Source organism: Seriola lalandi, unplaced genomic scaffold (genome assembly GCF_002814215.2).
Source record: "Seriola lalandi dorsalis isolate HSWRI2012SDOR001 ecotype SW California unplaced genomic scaffold, Sedor1 jcf7180002054606, whole genome shotgun sequence".
In the NCBI taxonomy this organism is placed as follows: domain Eukaryota; kingdom Metazoa; phylum Chordata; class Actinopteri; order Carangiformes; family Carangidae; genus Seriola; species Seriola lalandi.
Window position 1 is genome coordinate 533,383 of NW_019525159.1, and position 25,528 is coordinate 558,910.

Consider the following 25,528-nt stretch of genomic DNA (forward strand, 5'->3'; position numbering starts at 1 on the left):
ATACAATGTAAAGCGTTGCTTTAAATGCACAGTAGTTAATAACACTATGACACTTGGAAGCTAGAAATCACGGCCACAACCCCGAGGTAAATACTAGAATTACGACGTTCACACTGAAGAGTTATCTGCCATCAATGCCATCAATGCACTGATTTGATGGGCCAGCGCCTCAAAGGTTTCTGGAGGTAAGACCAAAGAGGAGATGACTGCAGAAGTCTTGAGTTTTGAAGAGCAAAATGAATGTATGAAAGCTGTAGGAGTGGGAATCAAAAGAGTGGAATATACAGTAGACATTTTGTGATGAGAAAAGACAGTTTTGACAGAGTGAGTGATGTGAGGTTTGAAGGAAAGAACAGAATCAACATGCAAGAGAAAAATGACAGAAACTGTCAACACAGAAGGAGAAGCTTTGCAAGTGTTGTTGAGGGATTTAAGATCAATGATGATGACTTCAGAGTCGTGATGGTTAATTTGAGAAAAACTGGGTTTTATCTGGGCTTTTATATCCTCAAGGCAGTTCATGATAGTGGAGCAGAAAGTGACAGTTGCAAATCCTCGCTAGCTAGTTAACAGATTCTTCAGGGTTTCGACCTAAAGCATTAATCATTTGTTTTAACCAAAGGAGCTAGCGTTTTTGACATGGACTAGCACAACACATGCATTTCAATGGCTTAAAATTCTCATCCCTACTTCAAACTGTTTTAGTGTCTTGTATAACACAGAAAAAAATGAGACTGAATATGCATGTCTGTCGAACAGGTTAGAGGACCTATTTGTAAGTTTTCTCTGCTGCTGAATGTGGTTTCTTGCCAGATGCGGTTGTTAGTGATTGTCGCTTGACAAGAACTTTGGTCATTTTTTGTCTTTACAAGACAAAAGGCCTCTGCGCAGCACTACGTCCTCAGAGCAGATTGGAGGCTACAGTGAGTCGCTATCGGAAAGTGAAGCGACGGGTCGGGGCTTGCTCCTTAGCATGCTACCTTCAGTAGAAGCAAAGATGTGTTGGAGACGAGAGTTAACATTGGCGTTGCTTTCCACTTCTCAAGACAGCTCTTGGTGAGTGAAGGAATGAAATTTGATGCTGAACTCGCAATGTTTCTTCTACACTGTTAACGCGAATGATGGTTATGTAGCAAAACTTACGAATAGCTCCTTCAAACAGTAAGTTATTGTAAAGCACAAGCATCAGACTCACGTCTTGCAGACTCAAACAAACAGCAAGTCTCAGTTGTCACACACTGTGCCAACAGCCTACAGCTCACAGAACATTCAAAGATCAAATTAATTTGCTGTCAATTTTAAATTTTACAACCCTGATTAAGATGTGTTTTTTGTGTGTGTTGTATTATGTGCTTGGGTGTACGCGTCTGCCTTGAGAGAAAGTTGACATACTCTGCAGCATTCCAGGGAAAGTCACAGGTCACTGGGAGAGGCTACCTTAGATGTTAACAGAAAGGATGTGTTCTTTCTACACCATGTGGCCATGCAGCTCCCAAGACATAATAGAAACTGTCTCTGAAAGGAGGGCATCAATTCAGTTTTAAATGGTTGACCCAACTACTAACCAGAAAGAAATATCTAAAAAGGGGTTTCATGTTTCCGAAAGTTTTGCCAAAAGGGTCACGGACCTCGGTCAGATGCCATTGTTGATCCATTCATAACAATGACGCTGCTTTAGTTTGAAAGGGGTATATGTAACAAGGAAGGAAAGTAAGGAAATGATAAAAGTGACCAGGGATGGAAATGTGAAGAATAGAAACGGAGAGTAGCGATTATAGAACTTTCTCTGCAATAGCATAGAAATTGAAGTACATGTCTTCCTGTCCCTTCTAGTGTATAACAATTCTGGTATGATGCTCATTCAGTCAGTCCATTGTTTCTCTCGGCTTATTTATGTTGCAAGGGCCCTAAGCCAAATGCTATAACTTTAAAACTGCCCCAGGGGTGGCATTACAGGACAGGTTGTTGAGAGCAGAGGTGAGAGAGAGAGCAAGTATGACAACAAGAAAGACTGTAAATACAAGATAGCACATAAAAGACAGAGAGGGAAGCCGAGAGGCATACATTGAAATAATCATGACATTTTGACCACATATCAAACCTGAATGAATAATGCTTCTTTCTGTGTCTATATGGAAATTTGATTTAGCTATTCTGCTTTATGTGTTGGGGAGTTGGAGTTTTCTAACTGTGATAAAAATGTCTTTCATGTATTATTACACACAGCTATATTCAACTGTAAAATTTACTATAACTGTTTTATATAACAATTTAAATATGCATCAAGAGAAAACATTAAACCTGCAGCGTTTTTAAAACTTTCAGGAGGAAGACATTATAATGTCCTTAAAACTGCAGTAAGTGATCATTTGGGCCGGTAACAAGCACAGCACTGACATATCATCATCTTTCAAGTTGATATGGTGAACTTGTGAGCAAGCAGTTACTCATTTAAACATCCAGCAGTCACAGAGCAACTTTATCATTCATTTGGAGTTGTGGTTCTGTCCACCTAGCAAAACTAAGTCCCATATTCTCTGTCTTGTATCTCTTTTGGTCTCCACCAACTCCTCAGGGACTGAGGAAATATCAATGTTCACCAGCTTGTCTTTTACTGTGTGTGTGCATTCCTACCCTGAGAATTAAGTGACAGGAAATACTACATCATTTAAAATTGGTACTGGCACGCGGCTGTCATGAGCCTGGATATGTAGCGTCGAGCTTGCTCGTGTTAGAAATCAAGTTAACATTTAGGACTTCTCAAATTGTTTTTCTGTAAAAATCCCTGTAGTAAAGGATTTACCCCATGTTTCATGATCCCTGCTTCAGGCCTTTCATGTAACTTACTCTGCAGATGATGCCTGCCAACAACACAGAAAGAAGAGACTTAGAGCTGCCACAGTCAGGTATAGCGGGTGATCAATGATAAGAGGCAAAGATGTGAGGTCCTGACATCCATGTCTCATTTAATAAGTGATCTGAGGCCAGGGCCACGGCAGAGCACAGACAGATAGACAGGTACATCAAAGAACTCGGGGGTCTAGCTACAGGAGGAGATGGAGCCATTGTGGGATCAAAGTGTCAGAGAAAAAAAAGAGAAAAAAAAAAAAAAACTTAATTACCCTATAGAAGTGTAATCAGGTGACAACCACTGCTGCAGCAGCGGGTTTCACGTTCTTATAGCTCTGTGCTAGGCATCTCTCTCAATTATAAAAAGAGACTTCAATCATATGTCCCCTTTGTTACATTACACTGACAGTCACCTCATCCTCTATGCAGGATCAGGCCAGGTGCTTTGTGTTTGCATGTGTGGTCTGATTTGCATTATATTTGTGAAGACCGGCTATTTAATTACCCGGATTCTTGTGAGGATATTTTGGTTGCTGCTTACAGAGAAACAAGCTGAATCTACTACTATATTACAGGCATAAATGGACACTGTGGGCAGCAGTCACAGGTGACTGGCTTAACACAAACAGAGGCTGGGGATAAAAAATAAATTTAATTATGGCACAGGCTGGAGGTTCTCTTGTTTCCTTGGATTTAATACACCAGTAATATGCTAAATACATAAACTACTTTAATAATTAAAGAGGCGAAAAAAGGGGGCGTTTAATAAGTTACCCTCCTTTTTGACCTTTTTTACATTTCTTAATAGAATAAATATGGTTAACCTGTCTTTCTGTACCCATTTACATATTCTGGCTGTCATCTCAGATGTGATACATTTAACAGTCACTCATGAGCTATTAATGAATATCTCCGTGGGATTAGTCACAAATTTTCCAAGGTATCCTGCTTTCATGCATGTATTCAAGTCTCCAGTGTTTCTCCCATGCTTGAGCCCAGAGAATAACAGTTAACAGCGGTCATTAAGCCAGTGTGCAGTTGATAGAGTGGAGGAGCCAAGCAGCAGTAGGACCAGGGACAATAGCAGGAAGAGACCACAGGGAGGGGGCTGCCGGTCACCATGACCCCCTGAATATTGTTCTGCTGCCTACCAACATTTGAAGGATGGAGGGGAGGAGTGAAGGACGACATGAGGAGAAGAGGGAGGAGGACAGAGTGTAATGATGGTGGTCAGAAGGGAATAGGAAAAAGGAAACAGCAAATAGGAAGAAGCAAAGGGAGACGAGGTAAAACCATGTTAGAAAAGACATGAAGGAGACAGACGAGTGCGTTGGAGGAGAGAAGAAACATACAGGAACAGTAAGTGTGAGTAAATACTGTGAGTGGAATGCAGGTCTCACACAAACTGACAGCTGACAGACCACCAAAAAAGCCCACCCCGCCCCCCCAATGTCCCTTCTCAACCCGAGTCCTGCTCTGCGGCACGTACACTTCCAGACAGAGGGGCCGACCAGTCTGTAATATCTAAGCTTCAGACTCCTGCTTTGTTCCCCATGTTGGACAGCTTTGTCCACACACCAGAGACCGGATGTCTCCTCAGTGACTAGCCGCTTTCTCCCTCTTTCCTTGGTCTCACCCTCTCCTGCTGTTCCTTCTCTGGTGCCGGACATTCTTAAAGAACTAGTCGACATTATCAAATCAGCAGTTTGTATTGTCATCAGGGAAAAGTTTGACTTTAAAACAGAAGACCAGGGCTGTGACTAATGATTATATTAATTATCGATTAATCTGTTGATTATTTTCTCAAATAGTTGATTAATCATCTGGTCTACAAAATGCCTCCCGAAGCCAAAGGTGACATCTTGAAAATGTCTTTCAAAAGTCAAATTTTGTCTCACCAGCTTGAAACCCAATGATATTCACTTTACAATCCTAAAAGACTAAGGACGCCAGCAAACATTCACATTTGACAAAGTGAAACGAAAACTAATCGTTATAGCTAGAGTAGAGAATTAATCAGAAATCTGTCTATTTTGTATAATATTTCTTGTCATCATTAATATCTGAACATGTGAAATCGTTTTTACTGAATGGTCTATCAAACTTTCTGCCTTAATTTGTCTTTTACCTTTGATATGTCATGATATATTATAAGCTGTCCATTTCTACATTTTTTGTTTATTTTTTTCGTAATTTATCTTATTTCTATCTTTGTTTTAATTGTTGATTTTGGGTAAAATGGATTGCCAAAGTGCTATACAAATAAACCAATTTATGAATATTATTAGGTAATACTAATGGTATTCATATTATTACTCCGGATCCATGTGATACTCAGATCAAATACTTGCTCTATGACCCCTGAATGCTTCTGTTATTACGACCTGACTCTGGACGTGAGGGCAGGGTTATTGTATGTGCAGGTTGACATTCCAGAGAGGCCAGGAGAGGTGCAGCAGCATCAGAGGGTGAAAGGAGGAAGCCCATTCTTACCGAGTTGCTCACACACAAACACAAACACAAACACACACACACACACACACACACACACACACACACACACACACACACACACACACACAAACGAGATGTTTTCCGCATCCCAGGGCTATTTGTAAATCTATTCTGGCTCCTGGAAAGGGGAAGTGAGTGTTGGTAGGAAGTGGATGATGTAGCCCTGCTATACAGTAGCTGGAGGCAATGACTGGGGAAAAGAGACGTGTTATTGTTGCTTGGTTATGCGGCTTATGATTGCATGAATGCCGTATAGTAATTTTTATGATAAAACAAATGTTATCTTCTTAGAAACAGTAAAATCTGTAATGCACAAGTAAATCTTGGAAGATGTATTCAGATCCTTTACTTTAGTAAAAGCACCAGTGCCATAATGTAAAAATACTCCATTACAAGTAAATAAATTCCTGCATTCAAACCCAAGTGCAGAACACACGTTTTAACAGCAAAATGTATTCAAAGCATCAAAAATGAATGTGATGGTTCTGTGGTAAAAAGGTGCCCTGAGACTGGTATATCATTATATATGACATTATTAGACTTTTAATATTGAAGTCAGTCAATCAGTAAATAACATTTTATTTATGTAGCTGCTGTAGGTGGAGCTAATTTATCTACTTTATATAGAGTTAAGTAGTTTAGTCCAGTGGTTCTCAATCTAGGGGTCAGGCCCTTCCAGAGACAGATAAATCTGAAGGGGGGTGTGAGATGATTAATTGGAGAGAACATTCCACCACTGCCATGAGCTAACAAGTGAGACATGACAGCCAGTCATGAGTTTTCACAGCAACAAATAAAATTCCCAGGCCACATAATATTGTTGTGGCTACGGTCAGGAGATGTACGTCCGACAAAAGTGAAAGTGCCAGCAGTGAGGAGAGATCCTCATAGACATACAGGGCGTTCAGCATCAACTCTAAGCATTAAACCATGATACCGACATTTTCTAATGCAAAACAAACTCTCTCACTCGCCCCCACACACACAGTGAAATCGTAATGACCACAGCATATCCTGTTTTAGTGTGAAGTGTGATTTGCATGTGATTTTGTTTACCACTGAGCACCTGCCCATACAGAGTTCCAATCCGACATTTTCCTATATACCACAGCTTCACAGCGTTCATGAAATAAAGAAGAATCAACAGTAGATATTACAAAAGACTGCCCTTTAGGGCTGCATCTAATGAATATTTCATTATTGATGAAGCTGTTGATTGATTTCTTGATTGATTGATTAATTAACCAATCTTCAACAAAATGACAGAAAATAAAAAAATAAAAAAATAAAAGTTTTCTAGTCCAAGTTGACATATTCATGTGTCTTGTTTTGTCTGACCAACAGTCAAATACCAAAAGATACTGAGTTTGATATCATAGAAGCTTGAAAAATGAGTGAAACACTTAATTGATTATCAAAATAGTTGCTAATTATTTTTATGTGGATCGACTAACCAATTAATCGACTTATTCTTTCAGCTCTACTCCCTCTAAAAAGTGAAACATTGGTTAATGACTTAAAATGGAGTTAATTTTTTCCTTTTTATCTATTAGTTGTGCCATTTCTACATACTCTGGTCTCGAAACCACTCTACTTCAGGTCAGCTGAAGTTTATAATGATTGTGGTTTGACTGTTTTATTTTACAGTGTGGCTTCTCTAAAACTACTGGCCAAGTAGAAAATGGAAACGCGCCCGCCCAGTTGTCTTGGGGGACATTCAAGACCAAAGAGGTTCCCGTCATTAAAACAAGAAACAACTAGGCATCAGTGGCCTGGCATCACCGCTTCATGGCTCTGGGCATGATGCTCAGTACAGACAGAAGGTGAAAGAGAGACTGTGTGAGGATGGTGAAAGTCAGAAACAGCTCAGGAATTTGAGGGAAAGACAGAAAATGTGGCGCTCACTCCCCAGCACTGTGTATCTGACCTCACTGCGTCCCAGTGCCAACACATGTCCGATCCCAAGCGAACCAGACAGACACAGTTGACCCCATCTTTCTTTTGGCCCTAACTGAATGAACGGAAAAGGCAATGTTGGCTCAGGAACTTTGCGATGCGGAAGTCATCTTGGTAGTGCAACTAGGCCCATCATGGATGAAACCCTATGAGAGGGGAAATGCAGCTCGGCTCAGAAGCCAAGAGGGGAAGGAAAGAGGAAGACACTGTAGCTAAAACACTATGAAAGATGGAAGACATCTTGGCTCAGAAAGCAGGGCAGGAAGAGAGAAGGGTGACATCACTGACCTATAGTGAACTCTGCCACCTCTATAAATCACAATTCGCCTTGGAAAACACAATGCTTATTACCTTGTACCATGCAATGGTATAAACAACTGCAAAATTAATTTCACTTTGTTGGTGGCAGATATATCATCCTCAGAAATGGATTATAATGAAATTAGGAAGTTGTAGGCTAATAGGCCTTTTGCACTGTAAAACACAAGTACTAAGGGCATATTTGCATTCTGTACCTCCAAACTGTCAGCCAGTGACTTTACGTCTGAGCTAAACAAATCAAGTGGGTATTTCCAAAGTTACAGTCTTTTTTTATTACAAAACTCACCCTTTTCTTTTACTATCTGTCTGCTGAAACTCAGTACAGAAACTCTGTCTGAGGAAACAAGAAGGGGGAATTTTATACTGAAAAGATCATAGTGGAAAACACCTCCATGATTGGTCTAACTCAGACTGTAGTAGCCTCTTATTAGTTTCATCTGAATTAAAGAACACAAAACAGGCCTGGGGATTTTGCAGACTGGGATCGTGTTGGTAAGGGCTGTTTTCGGTATGGAGAGGTGGAATTATTGCAGCAACTTTTAAACAACTTTTACAGTGTATGTGAATGTTTCTTTGAGCAAGACTTAAAAAAGCGTGAAGCTATCCTTTACATTGAGCTCAAAAGCTGTTAAAGATTAAAACTGATTTAAAAAAAACAACCACTGCCTCAGAAAGCAACAACCTACATCGCTTCCCTATAGATACACTCAGTTGGCAGTTTATTCAGTATACTTAGCTAAAACTAATGCTGTCTAATACAACAGTTCTGCAATAAATCCTCATCGCAGTCATACTGCCCTGATTTTGCATTCTGTTTGTACTGAAACTGTTTTAGAGGGGTGCTGATTCAACTGTATAGTCATTTTGGAGGCTGCAGTATGTGGTGCAGTTGAATTGTATTGTGTTATATAGACAGGTGTTTCTATTATTTTCTATCAATGAGGGCAGGCTAAATAACAGAAACACCTCTCTGTATAATGCACTACAGTTCAACAGCACCACAAACAACATTCTCTACACAGTTGAATCAACGTTTCTCTTAAACAATTTAAAATAAAAGCTGAACATTATAACCTTCCTGAAGAGAGGACTTATTGCAGGACTCATGCATTAAACTCCATTAGTTTTAGCTTGGTGAAGCCGATAAACTACGTAGAGTATATATAGTATTTGGCTCAAACCTTAACTGTTGTTCAAACATATAACCACCAGGGATCAGTATAACATTTTTTATCCACTTCTCATTTCGGTTACAGCTCACTTTAACAACTGCCCAGTAGATGTCACCAAAGGTTCATTTATGGTCAATCAGTCTCATTTGTAACTAATCTACTGTCTACAGACTGGTCTTGTATTAATAGCTCTTTAACAAAAAAAAATGACATTCATTTTTCTTCTACAGCAGGAAAGTTGATCCCTGCTTTTATTTATTACAGTGCTGTTTCATATTTTGGTGACTTTGCTTTGAGCCTGTCAACAGCACCATTGCTATGCTCAGTGCACCAGTTGCATTTTTCCATTATGCCACAAGAGGTCGCTCTCTGACAACTGATGGAGAGAGGCTTTCTGTCTACAGGCCCACTGTGTCAAATCAATACACAAAAAGAGAAAAATGAGTGACTTACAGAGCACAGATGGGGTAGGAACCTCTCTATGTCATTCATGTCTATGCCGTCATCCTCCTCAAACTTGTTTTTGTTCATTCTGACAGAGAGGAAATGAGACAGAGAGAGACAATCAATGAACTGTCACCCTCTGGGATGACACTGACACGAATCGGATCAATCGTGACAGAGGACAATTCTAAAGACATTAACTGAGACAATATGGAGTAATGAGAGCAAATTATGTGACATAGCAAGGCAACACCAGCAGGATCAAATACTGCAGATAAACACTTAATACCCAAAGCTCATATCTTACCCCTCTCTGTCAATATGTGGCAGGTGCTTTGGCGTTCCTCTTAAGTGTTTCCTGTGGAAATGGCTGAAGTCCAGTTTCTCTGGCTGCACATCCCAACCTGCGCCCCTTTAACACAGAGACAAAGAGACAGACCAAAGGTTAGAGACAGCCAGCACCATGCATACAAACAAGGAAAGAAAGAAAAGGCATACAAGACAACTTTCTACATTTTAAACACAGATTTTTTTCTTACATGTACGTAGGTACAATTAAGTACAGTAATTAAAGGTATTAGCAACAAAATTTACTCAACTGGTATTGTATATTAATCTGTAATGATGTGTCATGTATCAACTGATCACTTAAATCTTAATTTGAAAAGAAACTAGTAACTAAAATTGACCTGTTATATGAAAGTAAGTTGAGTAAAAAGTAAAATATTTCCTTCTGAAATGTTGTGCTGTAGAAGTACAAAGTAGCATAAAATGTAAATACTCAAGCAAAGTACAAGTACCTGAAAACTGTACTTAAGTGCAGTACTTGAGTTAATGCACTTAGTTACTTTCCACCGTAATACTCTAACATCAGCTGACATATCAAATGCTTATTTTCTCCAAAAAGTAAGAAATATGTTATGCAATTTGACATAACTCATAACACATAATTCAAGAATCCAAATCAGAATTCATCAAACTTGGAAATATATGTCTATAGATTGAGCTCTGTTATGGTATTTTAATAATATGCATTCTTAATCTTATGCAATTTATCAACTGTTCCTCAAAAGGAAATGTTACACCCATTTAGTGGACGCCTCTCACAGACACATTAGGCTACAGCAAACCTTTCAATTGCAAGGCCATTTGTTTCTCATAGTTTAACTAGAAATGACTCCTAATTAATTATCAATGCCAGTTTTCATTCAGTATTCAATCAATACTACTCTACATCTCTGTCTGCGTGAGGGGGGAGTTTCTTACATCATCCCACTGTGCCGACTCATTCACTGTGTGCTCACATGTGCCAACGTGGCCGGAACCTAGGTATCTGAAGCTGCCGTGCAGCTGTTACCATAGCAACCAGTCCCCCCCACCCACTCCCCACCTCAGTGCAACTGATTTATGTGCCACTCACTTCCTCTTTTTCCTTTTTTTTTTCTCCTCCAAGTTTCAGATCCAGCTCTTGTTTGAAAAATCATTTAGTCACACTGAAGTTGAACAAGATTTGTTAAAGATCTACACTCAGGTCTAAATTGAGTAAAACTAACAAGATTTTAAGCATTAAGGTTTTCAGAGAATGCAGGCAGGGCTCCAATGGTTAGGTGCAATAGAAATGTGGCCTTTGGCTGAAACAGTGAAACAAAATGCTTTTCATCAGAAGAAACACCAGCAGTGTAAGAAGCTCAGTGTCTGCAGTAACTTAAAGTGAGTTTGGAATGAAGAGACAGAGCTGGCTTAGCCAACGCCTAAGATTAAGAAGATACATTTCATGTTGATATGTATTCCTTTGGCTCCCCCCAATAAATGCCAGAAATGAGCTGGGTCTTGATGTCAAATCTGGGAAATACTGTCTTTGGCTAATCAGGCCAAATCTGATACAAAATTTGGATAGCTGTCCTCAAATTAAAAAATGCAATTGTAGAAGAGAAGGACAGAGAAGAGCAACCAAAGTAAATAAAGGACTGTTACAAAGTATGAGAGCAAGAGGCAAAAGCTAAGAGACTTCTTGTTTGTCTCATTCTGTCATATGACCTCCAGAAACTATGGTTGGAATTCAGACTCAGTAGACTGTACAACATCTTAGGTTTGTGAGACAGCAAGGCACTTACCCATGTGAGTCCATTGTGTTGGCAGCCCATATGTCTGTGCCCAGGATGTCAAAGGAGCCGTCCCTGTTCCCGTTCTAAAACAGCACACAAGGAAAAGCAAAGATGGATATTTTCAGTATGACTACAAAATGCCTCTTACCAAATCATCACATACTTGGCTTGTATTTAACATTTATAAACAAGTACACCACTGCAACTGCTATTCTTAAAAAGTAAACTCCTTTTAGTATAGCCTCTTTACGCCTACAATTTTCCTTCAGTATTTATGTTGTTGATTCAAAGGGTCGCCTACCAACTTCGCACTACACTTCCAGAAAGTTGGGGAGCTTGCAGAGATAAGTTGGGGGGGCTTGCAGAGACAAAAAAAAAAAAAGAAAAAAAAAAGGAGTAGTCAAAAGAGGTGCAGCAGAGGCAGAAATATCCTGACTTGTAGTCCCTAGTGTAGGTCAAGCTCCAAAATCATTGGATCCTACACTTCCCATAATGCATCTGTCATTTGACCTTCCTTGCCTGAGAATGTTCTGGTCTTTCATGCTTCACAAGCCCAGCTTGGGACAAATGTTTTCTCGAAAAAATCGACCTACATGTTAAAAATCGGTGGAGTTTAACATTTAGTAATGATGAAGAGTTGATTTGTGGTGATATGTTTATGTGCTCATGATCAAAGAAGGGTAAAGACTCCCAAGGGGAACAATACAATGAGCATGGCAGGAGTCATGTGACTGAAGTATACTGATCACTCAAAGTCTCATAAAGACAGATATTCTCTCTCCCATTAATTTCTTACAGGGGTGATCACTGAAGGAACACTTAGGGGATGTTGTAGCAAGTAAGAGACGCATGAACAGCAGACAAATACACGCACAGGTGTATCTGTACCTTGGCAGGGCCTTTGAACTGGTTGTTTCTGCCTCTGCTGCCAGAGCGTGAGCCAGAACCTGGTCTAGACCCCGAACTGGGCCTGGAACCTGTGCTGCCATTACTGCTGTGTTCCCACTCGTCCTGCAGAGTTGAGAGAGGACAACAAAAAAAAAGGGCTGATGATTCTGTTTCATTCAAATTCAGTGTGTTTAATTTTCTGTCAGTTAGTAACACTTGGAATGCAGAGGGCAGCACAGCTACTTCTTAGACCAGATAAAACAACACAACAAAACAAAAAGTTTAGCCGATCTTAATAATGGTACATTTATCTTCAACCCAAATGTTATGCTAACAGACTGTTGGGGCTGGTACTCCCTTTTTGTTAGGGGAGGCTAGTGCGGCATTTGTCACCACATGTTTTTCTGCTATTGCAGAATCGTTCCCGATTGTTGTTGTACTTGTTTCTGAGTTTCACTATATACTGCAGGAAAAGATATGTCACAAGGGTTCAAACAAAACTCTGGCTCCTTTGCCAAGTCTATTATATCATTATACTTCCAGAGGCAAAATGTCAAAACAAATTGAAAATGGTAGGTTCATGATCTCTGGGACTTGGGAAGTTAACGTATTGAGATAAACACTGACATTTCAATCCTAGTCTCTCCTGTAACCTCCCTCACCCTGCTCGCTATGAACGTCTCACCCATACTGTGTCTCCCTCACTACTGTCTTCCTGGTGAGTCATACCAATGAATCTCTGAGGAGCAATAATACTCTAAATCTCTCTCTCACACACACACACACACACACACACACACACACACACACACACACACACACACACACACACACACACACACACGATATTTAGCAGACTAATTTGATTGATAATTCATTTAGGATTATTCAGTTACTGGCTCTAGCCTTGCAGTATCTCATGTTAGTCATTAAAACAATACTTTGTCTTCAACAACCACGAGGAACTGACGAGCTGTGAATTGCTTAAAGCAGTTTCTTCTAATCATATACTTGAACAGATGATGTAAAGGGACAGACTAACTAACACACACACACACACACACACACACAATTGAGAACAGAGAAAACCTACGCTTTAATCTACATGAGCACAGAAGAAAACAACAACAACTGCAACACGGAGGTGGCAGTAGAATCAGGGCTGTGTTGGAGGCTCAACACACAAACGAAAATCACTCTCTCAAATTCTGAAACATGCTACGATTGATCGTTTTGTTTTTTCATTGGAACACTGTATCCTCATCCTATATTTTGTTAACATGGAGCGACCAGCAGTTTAATTACTGTTTATGTGCTGTGAGATCTTTAAAATAGAGGCATTTCACATCTTCCTCCTGTAAAGGACAGGCGAGTGAGGAGAAAATGGAGGATGCAACAGATGCAAAAGAAACATGGAGCAAGTGATTTAAGATTTAAAGAAAAAAGGCGTGATGGTGAGGTCAAAGGTAAAGGATAGGACAGAACCTTGACAGACACACAGGCACACCTACCGGCTTGGATGAGCCTCTCCCCCGTGAAGACGTCCAGCTGCCATCTCTCTTGTCGATGCAGTCGTCCGTCCACTGGAGGAGAGAAACGGGGGCATTAGATGCTATTATTTTTGAAAGGGGGGAGGGTTCTTTATATGTAAATAAAGAACACAAACTAACACAAAAGTTAAGTAAAAGTAACAAACTAAAATGCAGGGCAGAAAACTCTTAAATCACAGCATATTTTGAGACATGCTTCTTTGCAGTGTTTCTTTTATAATGGACTCAAAATGGTATCTGTGTCTTTGATCTCATCTTGAGCTATTTTGTGTATGTATAGATGCACAGAGGAGAAACTACGTCACAGCAGAAACAGAGTGTGTGTTGACTTTCTCATGCAGAAAACAGGACAGCTGCATATCCAGGGGCAGTGTAGGTGGATGCAAATCCACCTTTGTGTAGGTTTACATATACATTATAACAATAAGGGCAGATGTTTTGACGCAGGCTGTACCCCTCCAGCGTGTTATGGAAGATACAAAACAGAGACAATACTAGAGCCTCTACCAAAACTTAACCACTGCTTATAGCAGATATGGGGCTAATGAATACATGTCATCTATTTAAGTAATAAGCCTCTAACCTGTGGCACCTTGCCACCATTGTCCAAATCCAAGTCTCCATCTGCCTTGTCTCCCAGTAGCCCCTGCACCTGGTACTCCAGCACATAGCTGTCGATGAAGCGTTCCAGCTCTTCTATCTCCTGTGAGCGCGTGCTCCCAGCCTCAGACGATGCAGACGCCACTGAAGAATTCTCCATGGCAACCGGTGCTGCGAATGGTGGAAGGGGGAGGAGGAGGGGAAGGGAAGGAGGAAAGTGACCTGTGCAGAGAGGAAAAGAAAGATACAGAGAGAGGAGTAAGCTTAAACATTTAACATGAATAGGACGTTCCATATCAGAGCATTAATTTCCTCTGACTACAAGGCTGATCTATGTTCACATCCAGATCTCCAGCATCAAGAAAACAATAATGTGATTGACAGAGAGGTATAATGGAGCCAAAGTCCCAGAGCAGTGGATACATTAGGCGCTTTATATTTCATTAGTCGATTAGTAGATTAGTAATTATTTTGATAAATTTAATATTTTCTCAAGCAAAAATGCCAAAGACTGGCTTCTCAAATGTGATAATTTTATGCTTTTGTTGGGCATATATGATCATAAACTAATCAATCCAGAAAATAATTGGCAGATTAATCCATAATGAAAATAATAATTTGTTGTAGCCTTAAGTACCAGCAGCAATAGTTAGAGCAGTTATTCCTCTCACCTTGGTCCCTCTCAACTTCCCAATATTCAAAGAAGGCACTCAACCTCGCTGCTGTCAGTAAACATCCATATCTGCACGGTGTGCTTCCAAAGTATCCAACAGCAAGCCTGTCCTGGTGCGGAGCTACAGCAGGCCCAGATTACATTAGATCTATCTTTTGAAAAACCTCTGACTCATGTCTACTACTTTGTGTGGCCAAATGTCAAATCCATGTCAATTTCTCAGTTTGTTTTTCCACCTCTTCCTTGCTATCACTCTCTCTGCGCTGTAGGTGTTGTGTGTGATCACCTGACCCCTGGCCAACAGAGAAGCAGCTTCCTGCCTGCCTGTCTGTTGCTACTAAGCTCCTTTACATCACGGCTTGATCACCAGCCATGCAAAGAGGATTTATGTCCCTGGAGCACGCAGAATGGTATCTGCTGAGCCCTGGGGACTCGCTGGGGAGCCCTGTGCATTTGCAGCCAACAAGTCAGCTACACAAGGTCTAAAGCCTTTGTTTTGGTTTTGGCTATAGAGCTATCTAATACTATGGTAATGTGGAGTGCCACATCCCAAAGACTTTTTTTTACATCAAATCAGATATTAATAAACAGTGTAGGCCTAGTATCTTATCAAATTATTAAAGGAACAAAAAAATAAAGTGAAGAAACAAAATAAATCATGATATTTCAACAACAAAAACAGCACCATACTCAGTACCAATAATACAAACAACCATGTTTAAAACTATTATACTGCACTAGTAATACCAAGTGGGAAATGCTCCATTGGAAGATCTGACCTCAGGGTCAGTGGCAAGACAGCACCCCTGTTGAGCAGGACTAGAACTTGAACCAGCCTCTTGCTCAAGGACGTTTTAGCACTTCAGAGTCTCCCTACTCATGACTTCCCTGCTACTTTCTTTGTGTACATTTAGGACTAATGCTTTAATCCCTTCATACTATGCAGCACGGTCAATATGACCTAATCTGACCTAGTGTCAATAGTGTAATCCATTCATACAACGTTGCCAGAGCTTTGATTAGCCTGGTGATTTGCAGCTAGCAGGCTACAGAAGCACCGGCAAGCAAGTTTTTTACCCTTAGGAAATAACAAACAGGTACAGTAATACATGAATATAATAATACATACATATTAGCACATGCACAAGTACACCCATATATACTGTATGTATTTGTGCACCAAGTTTATCTTTTTATGCAGGTTGAGATATATTTTGATTTGAATGTTCAGGGTAATTTCAGAGCATAGGAGAAATTACCCTTGAACTACTGGCCCCATTTTTTGTTTCCTTTTCCTGCCCCAAAAAACAACCCATTATGTCACACCCCCAAAGTCGTTTAGCTCAGCTCAAATGAAACAGATGTCACTCAGTCGTCCAAGTCATGCCACTCTCCAGTTCCTCAACCAACCCAGTCTCCACTAACAGGCTCCATAACAACACTTTGCACCTGGGAGTCAAATATTCCCAAACATTAACATGTAAAACAGCACAATGTAATGCATTTCGACGCAACAGCCCTGCACTAAATGTTATGTTAACAGTGTTTAACTTAAATTATTGTTGTCAATGTTTGTTGTCATTTGTCAGTATGTTTTTTTTTGTTTTTGTTTTTTATAAAAGACTTATTTCAAATGTGCTGAAGTGAAAAGAGCTGATTTTCATTAATTCCAACACAGTTTAAACTAATGGAGAAGCATACAATATTAGTACTCTGGATGTTTGCAACAATGGGTCAACTGATATACATATTGGTGGTGGAAAGTGTCCGGTCTGATGTCCTACTGTTGTCCTTGACATGTAGTATAGAATTACTGCCTGTGGGGAAGCTGCCAATAGCTATTGACCCATCCATTAACACAGCCCTCATCTCGTTCTCCACCTTTTTGCCTCAGTATCTATCAGTTTCTTTATATTACCCTCTGTGTGATACTTTCAAAATATTTCACATGCTTATTGCAGGAGTCACATCTCTCCAGGCCTGTGCATGCATTATAGTCACCCAAAATCAACCCGAGAATCCAGAAAAGTAAATACTGGTTATGCATTATCATGGAACTGGCCTGTGGTATTTCAAATGGGACTCAAAGTCCTCTCTATCCTGCTGTGTTTCATAAGACATCTCTCAAAACCTGCAGCAGTTCAGACTGTATAGTTGTAATGTGTGCTGTCAGGTGTCTACATTTACTTTGCTTTTGTAGAGAGTTCATCTTTCAACTTAGTAATAATAACATCAATGTTCTTCTGGTGGAGGAGAAACATGTTTACCTAGGGTGACACACATTTGCTCATGTGAGAATCAACAAGCCAAACTACCTTCCCTTCAGGGTGCAGGAGAGAAGAGTAGGTTGTGAGGAGACTAAAGCAAGGGATTCATCTGACCCAGACAAAGAAAAGGCTACTGTCTTAAGCATCCATGAGAAAAAACAAACACAAATATAGACAGCAGGCTGATGGCCCCTCTGAGTTTCAGCTAAACAGTGAAACTGACTCTGCAAGGTCAGGAGCACAAATAGCATTACAAAGCATCTCACATTTAGCAAACACAAGTCTCATCTTGGCAGCACATACACCCCAAGATGATGCAATGATACAGGCTCTCACGTTACAAGATATTGATGTAAATGATGAGGGAAAGAATTCATAAAAACTTTGCATTATAACTTGGGAGCAATGACCTCCCAGCCTGTCCCTCACACAAAAATAATGAGTTACAGTTACAACTATAATTAATTTCATTACAGGATGTGCAGCAATTGCACACATCAAAGCCAGTTTACAGGTCTTGGGGAGTATTACTGCATATATGAAAAAAAATTGTATGAAGCCCTCTATCTGATGTGACATGAGTCAGTGTATGAAAATAAACAAAATCAGGAACCTCTGACCGAAGTGTGAATGGTTTAGTTGCATTTTGGGTAATGTAAGTGCCGGATTTTGACAAGGAAGAAGAATATGTGGAGTAGAAAAAGATGGCATCTCTGGTTCTGCATTGATTCTGAGCCTGACAATGTTACAGAAGTGCAATGCTAAATCAGTGGCATACTCTTTTAATCAATTGATTTTTTGGCCCATTAAATGTCAGATAATAGAAAAAAAAATGCCCATCAAAATGTTGAAAAGCCGAAGATGACACATGGAGATCACTTGTTTTGTCCAAAACAAAGAAATTTTAATTAACACCAGAGAAGACCAAGAGAGCCAACAAATATTCATGACTAGCTGAACATCAGACAGACAAAAGTTCATGTCTGATGAAGCACTTTGCTGCAGTGGTCATCTCACTGAACATTTGCACGTGTGTTGTCTGTTGGTTGTTGGCAGCCTGGAAGTACAGCACATGGGTCATTACAATGTGAGACCCCCCTCTTCTTTCTATCTTTGTTTGGCTGTCCCACTCTCCTTCCCCTTCTCAAACTACATCTTTCAGTCCCCCATCCCAAAAACCCCGACTCCTCCCCTGCTCCTTCCTGTCTCCACCCTTTCGCACTCCCTCAAGTTTACCAGCTGTTCCAACAAAGAGCTGCCTGCTACTCCGTCCTGGCCATACTCTCAGCTTCACTGTTGTGCAGTAGTGGTGCGGAACTAGCATATCGGTATACAACACTTGCGGACATCAAAGCATACTTCTAACCTTATTCAGTTATCTAGTTCAAGCAACGTCATCTGGCCATCTCCACACTCATTAAATGAGCTAGTGTTTTCCAGGTCAAGCATTCTTAGCCCGATAATCAGACTGAATCACCATTTTGTTTCACTTCATTGATTCATTCTGTTGATTGATTCAGAGGGCAGGAACCACACTTAGTTTGTGCATGATCTTCATTTTCAACCAACCACTGACTCAAGACATTATACTAACACAGAGTAGGTTCCTGAGTCGACACTACAAGCTAGCAGACATGGATCAAGATCGTAAAGTGTAAATCATAGTGTCCAACAATATGACCAAACTGAAGACTCTGTCCGAAGCCCAACACCAACCAGACAGATATTAAACTGGCCAGACAGACACGGCATGGCACTGGACAGCACACTGTTTCTTTGTTCACGAGGCAGTGACGAATGCCAATCCACACTTTCTATGTTCTGTGATCGGATACAAAAATCAGATAATAGATTTATTACTTGTATTTCATTTACTACACAATTGTGATCATGGAATCTTCTGCAATATCCCTCCCTATCTGAAACTTTTGGAGAAACTAAACCAAGAACCTGGCATACTGTGTAATAGTTAGTTCAGAAGGCTTGATAATGTGGTGAACTCACTTATTCCCGGGACCTGAATAAGGAGTCACCACTCCTTATTCAGGTCAGATACTCATATGTTAGAGAAGTTATAGCTTTCTAGTGCTTTTCTTGAACTTACTAATTAAAAGCTTTTTCCTCTGTTAAGGATATGCTGCCCCCTCTCTGTTCTACTGTTTCTTTAGGGATTTGCTAAAGACAGATGAACTCTATTGGGAGGCTGGGGGCACCCGCATTTGTCCAAATGTACTGACTTAAACAAGATCAGAAATCTTATAGTGAATGTTAGTATAATGTGTGTCTGAAAAATTAAATTAATTAACTATTCTAAAGATTTATACCTAATAAAAGTAATTTCTGTAAAACAAATGGTAGCATAAAGCATAACAACCATATAAACCATAATCCCCTGAGGTCCAAAGACACACTAGCACTACTGTAGACACTGTCTCCTAACAAATCAGACTGGCCGTATCATGATACTAAACAGCAACACAACATATGCAATAATAAAGTAAAACATGTCCTCAGCCGGCAGAGATTTGCAGTCTTTGATATAGTTACACAACAACCAAAGAGTAAGAACCATAATCTCTACCACCCAAACAGAGATGAACATGAAACCCAGTCTCCTCAGTGGGAGTCCAAGTCAATGTTCTTACCCCATGCAGCGAGAGCCGCTAATACGCCTAATCTGGTCTACTACTGACTGGCTGTCTCAACAAACTCACACTTGGGTTTAAATATAATTTAGAGTAGTCTATTTTTGAGAGCAGAATAGCAGCATGGTGTCTTCCAGTCTAACAAATATAAATCATTGGACATATTTACTATTATATGCGAGTATGTGTATTAATTCAAATGGAAGAAACACAAATCTAGATTTTTATACTTGAGTGTAATAATTAGCAAACAGCAAAATGTCAGAAAAAAACTGTTGTGACTTTGTTTGTATAAGGTACATTATGTGTGCACATGGATGCAACAAAGGTAGCTGTGTGAAAAATCTAGTGGCGCTGCAGGAAAATAATCTATTCAAAGTTTTTTCAAATTTCAGCTGGTGTTTGACGACAGATGCAGAACTCAGTTGCCATGAATAATTTTCTATGATGTTTACTCCTTTACCACAACAACCGTTTCAGCACAGCCTCTTGTACTCTACACTGCATTTCACTACTGTATGAGCATATAACAAATAAAACCTTTGAATCTCATTTATAATTGTATCCTTTAGTATTTTGAACACTATCAGTAGAATGTATAGTGCCAGTGTGAGACTTGGACAAGACTTATGCAGCCTGTGTTCTTCCATAGCATGAAAAAAATACTTGCAATTTTTAGGGCCACTTCAACAACACTCCATTTTGTGGTGCGCCTACAAAATGTGACTGAAATAGTTGCAGCTTTCAACTCAAAGTGGCTCCATTCACATTACTTGCGCCCCTTCATGCTGCACTCTCTTGCAATATAAAATTTATATAGCGAGTACCAATTGATTTGTTTTTTAAATCCTTAATTGGTCCACATCACGCTCCTATGTAACATCTCGGATAGTGTACTTCAGATGTATGTAGAAACTGATGTCACTGAAATAGAGGCAAGACACACACACACACACACAACATCCTCAGTTGAGAGAGCAACAGGTGTCATGATCTAGAAAAAAACATGCATAGGAAGTTGTACTAGGAACACTGAACTTAAATTCAGGAATATGCATTTGTGGAGTTAAAATTACAAACCGACTTCAAAGGAAATGTGTTCTAATTCTGGCCTCCCATTGATAGTTACAAGCCGTTGTGAGTAAATGTGTTTACTCATCCAGTGTGAGAGCTGAATGACCTGAATCTAGAGGAACAGACCAGTAGAAGAGGGGGTCCAATGGTGTGTGTATGTGTGTACGTACACCTAAAACAATAGCCTCATTGTCCCCCTATGCCCCTGTAGTGACCTAATGGGAGAGGATTGGCCATGTGCAGTACTGTGGAACTACTGGGACTGTAGCCCAACAATGCCATTCTGTCCAGATCCACACACAAAGTCCTGGCAAACAACTGAGGGTGTGTAATACAGCTCATGACCTTCACAACCTGTATGGAGTGTAGGTAGATGTTCTGAGGCCTCAAAGCTGAATGGCAACAAAAGTGAAAAGAGAGACAACAAAGGTTAATCTGCAAAAGAGCAGTGGCCATTATCGGTCAGGGCTGAACAAATGGGATGATGACAAAACAAGTAACTCTGAGAACAAAAGGTCAACCATAGAAAGACCAGACTTGCTTGTTTCTCAAAAATACAAGGTTTATAATATGCAAGAGAACTTATCTGCAGTCCTGCACTAAGCTCGATGCCTTATGTGCTCAGCGTTAAACCACCACCTGATATCCCTCTTCTCACAAAGCCACTGTATGTTTCCCTCAATCGTGGCCCATGTGATCTCCCTCTCTTTCCTTTTTCTCTTTTCCCACTCACTCATCCGTACACTACAGGCAATGTAATGAGCAGCAGTTCCCATTGAAAAGAGGCTAGATATCTGCTTCGCAGCCTGACTCAGGGTGTTCCAGTTTTCTGCAGGCTACTCCCACTCTCTCCATAACATGCAGCTGTGTTCGCTCCTCCTCCACATTCTTCAAAACACTGCATGCGTATAAATGGGTCTGCGTCACAACCCTAAACACTACCCCCCCCATTTACATGCTGAACCCTGGTATCACTTGATGTACTCTGAGATCGATCTTACACTTCCTATCACTGTTTGACCTCTGAGGGCAAAGTTCACTGCATCGGTCATTCCTCACATCAAATGCAGCATATGTGCTGGGAGTGAAGATCACAGGGATGATGACACTGCACTGACTCTGCTTAGATGGTATAAATAAATCTGCAATTCATGCCAAGTTTAAACATCAGCAACCATAGTTTTTTCTATTTCAGTGCTCAAAAGTAAACTTTAGGAATAAATTGGACCATTGCTGCTATGTAGTCAGGTGAGGTCCTACAGGCTAGATAATAAGATGCACCTATTGATCAGTTCCAAGCCATTTCACAGACTACGATCGAGGATTAGATCAGTTTCATGGAACAGGACACTGAACAAAATGCTACTGTAATTTCATGTGCCACTTCTGTATTGAGGTGATTAAGCAGTTCAGTCATTAAGCACACATAAATGTGTAATTGCAAGGTTGGGATCAACCCTACGACTAATTTATGCATGGATAATGTGCCAATGTGAGAGCAATCTTTTCACATGGCATGTTATTACAAAGTCTGGATAAAAGTCAACACTTTAGAGGATTTAAAATTTTCTTAATGTGAATAACAAACAAAAACACCTTAATGTGTAAGCCTAATATTTAACAACTGAAACAATGCCTCATGGCATGCAAAATATATGCAACATTAGTAGGGCCCATTACGGGTATAGACATATTATCTAGGTTTCAAAATTAGTTGGTTGATGTGTGTTGACCTCTGTCACCAGATGGAAACATGTTTAGTGGTTTCTTACATGCTTATTTCATTCATATATTTCATTATCCATATTGGAAATACCTTAAGCCAAGTATGTCTAGGCCCATGTGAGATCAAACCAGGACTGATTAAATTGATGTATTTTTAATTAATCTATGCAGGTTTGACTTTGTCATCGTCACAAAGGGTACAAAAGTGAACAAATTACTTGATCAGGCTGGGTAGATTTGAGACAGGCACTTAGCCAAGTTAAATGTCTCCAATGTCTACAATGAATACTTGGTACAGGACATGACACTGGCTGAACCTGACTTACCACTTGGCAGACTAACGAATATGCATAGTTGAGGCACCACAGTAATGCTGGCAACTTGGTCAAGGATCATTAACAGTGTGACATCTATTCAAAGAAACAGATGTTCCTCTCAGTAGGAGTAGGTATATCTGATCATTCATTCATTAATTCATTAACCTGTTCTCTGCTGAAAATGCTGTCTGTTTAAAAGAGATTTGGTCGTGTTTTTCAGCATCAAAGTGTGTCAAATCATGTCTGAATCAAGTCAGGAGGGTCTGCTGTTGTATGACTTGTGGTAGCATGCAAACATTCCTTCACATCTATAAAGTCACTCAAATCCAATCAGTCTCTGAACAGCAGGAATCCCAGGAATGTTATGAGCAAACTTGACTTAAAGTATAGCATAAAGGACTCCTATGGGACAGATCAGCACCAGTTTTGAAACATTAACTTAAAATGTATGAATAATGATGTATAATCATACAGATGTTTAAGTTGCAATGACTTGTTTGTTCCAGCACATGTTCCACATGGTTTAGGTTTGTTCCATCCCATGCTAGTTCTGTAAACATTATGTCAGCTTACTACCAAAACAACTGCTTGTATTTGTTCTATCTACTTCAGTTGAGATGAGAGATTCCACTTTAAGTATTAGTTTATGGTATATCACTGATATCCCTCTATCCTGACTTGCAGCAGCTGTGATCCGGTCTTTGTTGTGAGGGTCAACAGCTGATACAGGCTCCTGATTTGCAGCAATCTCAGCGTCACAGGGTAGACTGACACCTTACGTTTTGAACGGCTATTCCTGATATTCCTGTCCTGCAACTGTAACGTAACGTTACTGAAACCAAACAAATTGCGAAGCTGATTATAACGATTCCATCATAACATCAACAACATCTTTTCATATATATATTGGACCACCATAACCACGCCCATGCTGTCTGGGATGCTAGTGCTGTATGTATCCGCTAGCCAAGTGGTGTATCCTGACAGGACAGGTTAGGTAACGTTATCCAAATGGCTGCACCACAATGCCCCTGTCACAATAACAAAAGCCACATCTGGAGGCGCCTCCACGCCCTGATGTGTCTGCCCTGCCCGCGTATCGCCGGTAACAATGGTGACGCAAGCTTTGCGGCTAACCAGCCAGCTAACGCTAGCTAGCTCTTAAGTACAACAGTAAACAACAGGCCACATATTACGACTTCAAACCACCCTCCGTCAACTGTGCTACATCAACAGGTCTGCAAGTTGAGGTCGAAGCAAAAAAAACAGGTCAGTCACGGCGACAACTCGCAGCAAATCCAGTGCATCTTATAAAACTGTTATCTGGTTACTACGGTCATAGCACTTCAACCGACACACACCTTCAGCCGGCTCAAAATGACATAAATCCTTACCCGACGTGAGATTCTGACTCCTGGCGAACCCGGGTTCACCCCCTGAGATCAAATCCGCCGTGTCATGGGTGTGTTTCTCAAAAAGAGAGGTGGGAAAGAGGATTAGGTATCTGGTGGTAACTCCGACGTCCCAGACTGAGGAAAGAGGGAATGCAGGAATGTGACGTTCAGTCCGGTTTGCTGGCAGCGTTGACACGTGCACTCAGGAGTGGAGCATTGTGGGAAACGTAGTTCAATATTTGAAGTGATTCTTGCTTCTTTAGATAGGCCTACCTGATTAATAACTGGTTCTAAATGTCACACAACCCACCATTATCGTCTCTTGCCTACAGGAAAAACTGCTTTGATACAGGACCAGGTAATGAACTAAACTAAACTAAACACAAAAGTTAGCAGTTTATCCACCTTTTGAATTAGCTAGCTACTTTAGCCACACATGCATCTTTGTGATGTAAAGCCATTATGGTAGCCAGTGGTGGAAAAGTAACCGTAACAGTAACATAAGTACATCAATTCTGCAATAATTCAGTGCTTGAGTAGAAAATTTAAGTACTTGTACTTTACTTGAGTAATTCTATTTTATGCTTCCACTTTCACTTTCACAGCAGCAAATATTTTCATTTTTACTCCATTACATTTATAACTGTGCACATTCACATTACTAATTTAAAATATAATCAATAAACAAAGTATGATGTATTATCATAGATCAGATTACCTAGCAGTATATAAAGTAATTAAAATTTGCCCCACTTGTACTAGCCACAACATTAAAGACACATAAATTAATGCATCATTTATAATCCAAAAATAAAATATATATTATTCTGCAAAGGACCCTTAATTAATGAGTTTATTTTGATGATAATACTTTTATTCTTTTACTCAAGTAAAATTTTTATATATATTTTTATATTTCTATGCTGTGGTGTTGCTACTTTTACTCAAGTAAAAGATCTGAATACTTCCTCCACCACTGATGATTGCTCAAGTAGTCATATATCACAGTGACATAAATTACAAAACTGATATA

The 25,528-nt window shown here is 40.0% G+C and overlaps 1 protein-coding gene across 5 annotated transcripts in view; it reads right to left on the reverse strand.

Moving 5' to 3' along the window:
• ctif (CBP80/20-dependent translation initiation factor) overlaps window positions 1-24,653 on the reverse strand; it is a 56,228-nt gene extending 31,575 nt beyond the window's left edge. For 4 of the 5 annotated variants that reach the window (XM_023419604.2, XM_023419603.2, XM_023419602.2 and 1 more), the window contains exons 1-7: window positions 24,496-24,653; window positions 14,384-14,622; window positions 13,762-13,833; window positions 12,251-12,373; window positions 11,372-11,445; window positions 9,565-9,669; window positions 9,267-9,345 (exon numbers count right to left, since the gene is read on the reverse strand). In XM_023419604.2, coding sequence (XP_023275372.1) covers window positions 9,267-9,345; window positions 9,565-9,669; window positions 11,372-11,445; window positions 12,251-12,373; window positions 13,762-13,833; window positions 14,384-14,560 — 630 coding nt within the window. In that variant the 5' untranslated portion in view covers window positions 14,561-14,622; window positions 24,496-24,653. The remainder of the gene's footprint in view (window positions 1-9,266; window positions 9,346-9,564; window positions 9,670-11,371; window positions 11,446-12,250; window positions 12,374-13,761; window positions 13,834-14,383; window positions 14,623-24,495) is intronic. The other variant, XM_023419605.2, reaches the window with a different exon arrangement.
• Between the last annotated feature and the right edge of the window lie 875 nt (window positions 24,654-25,528).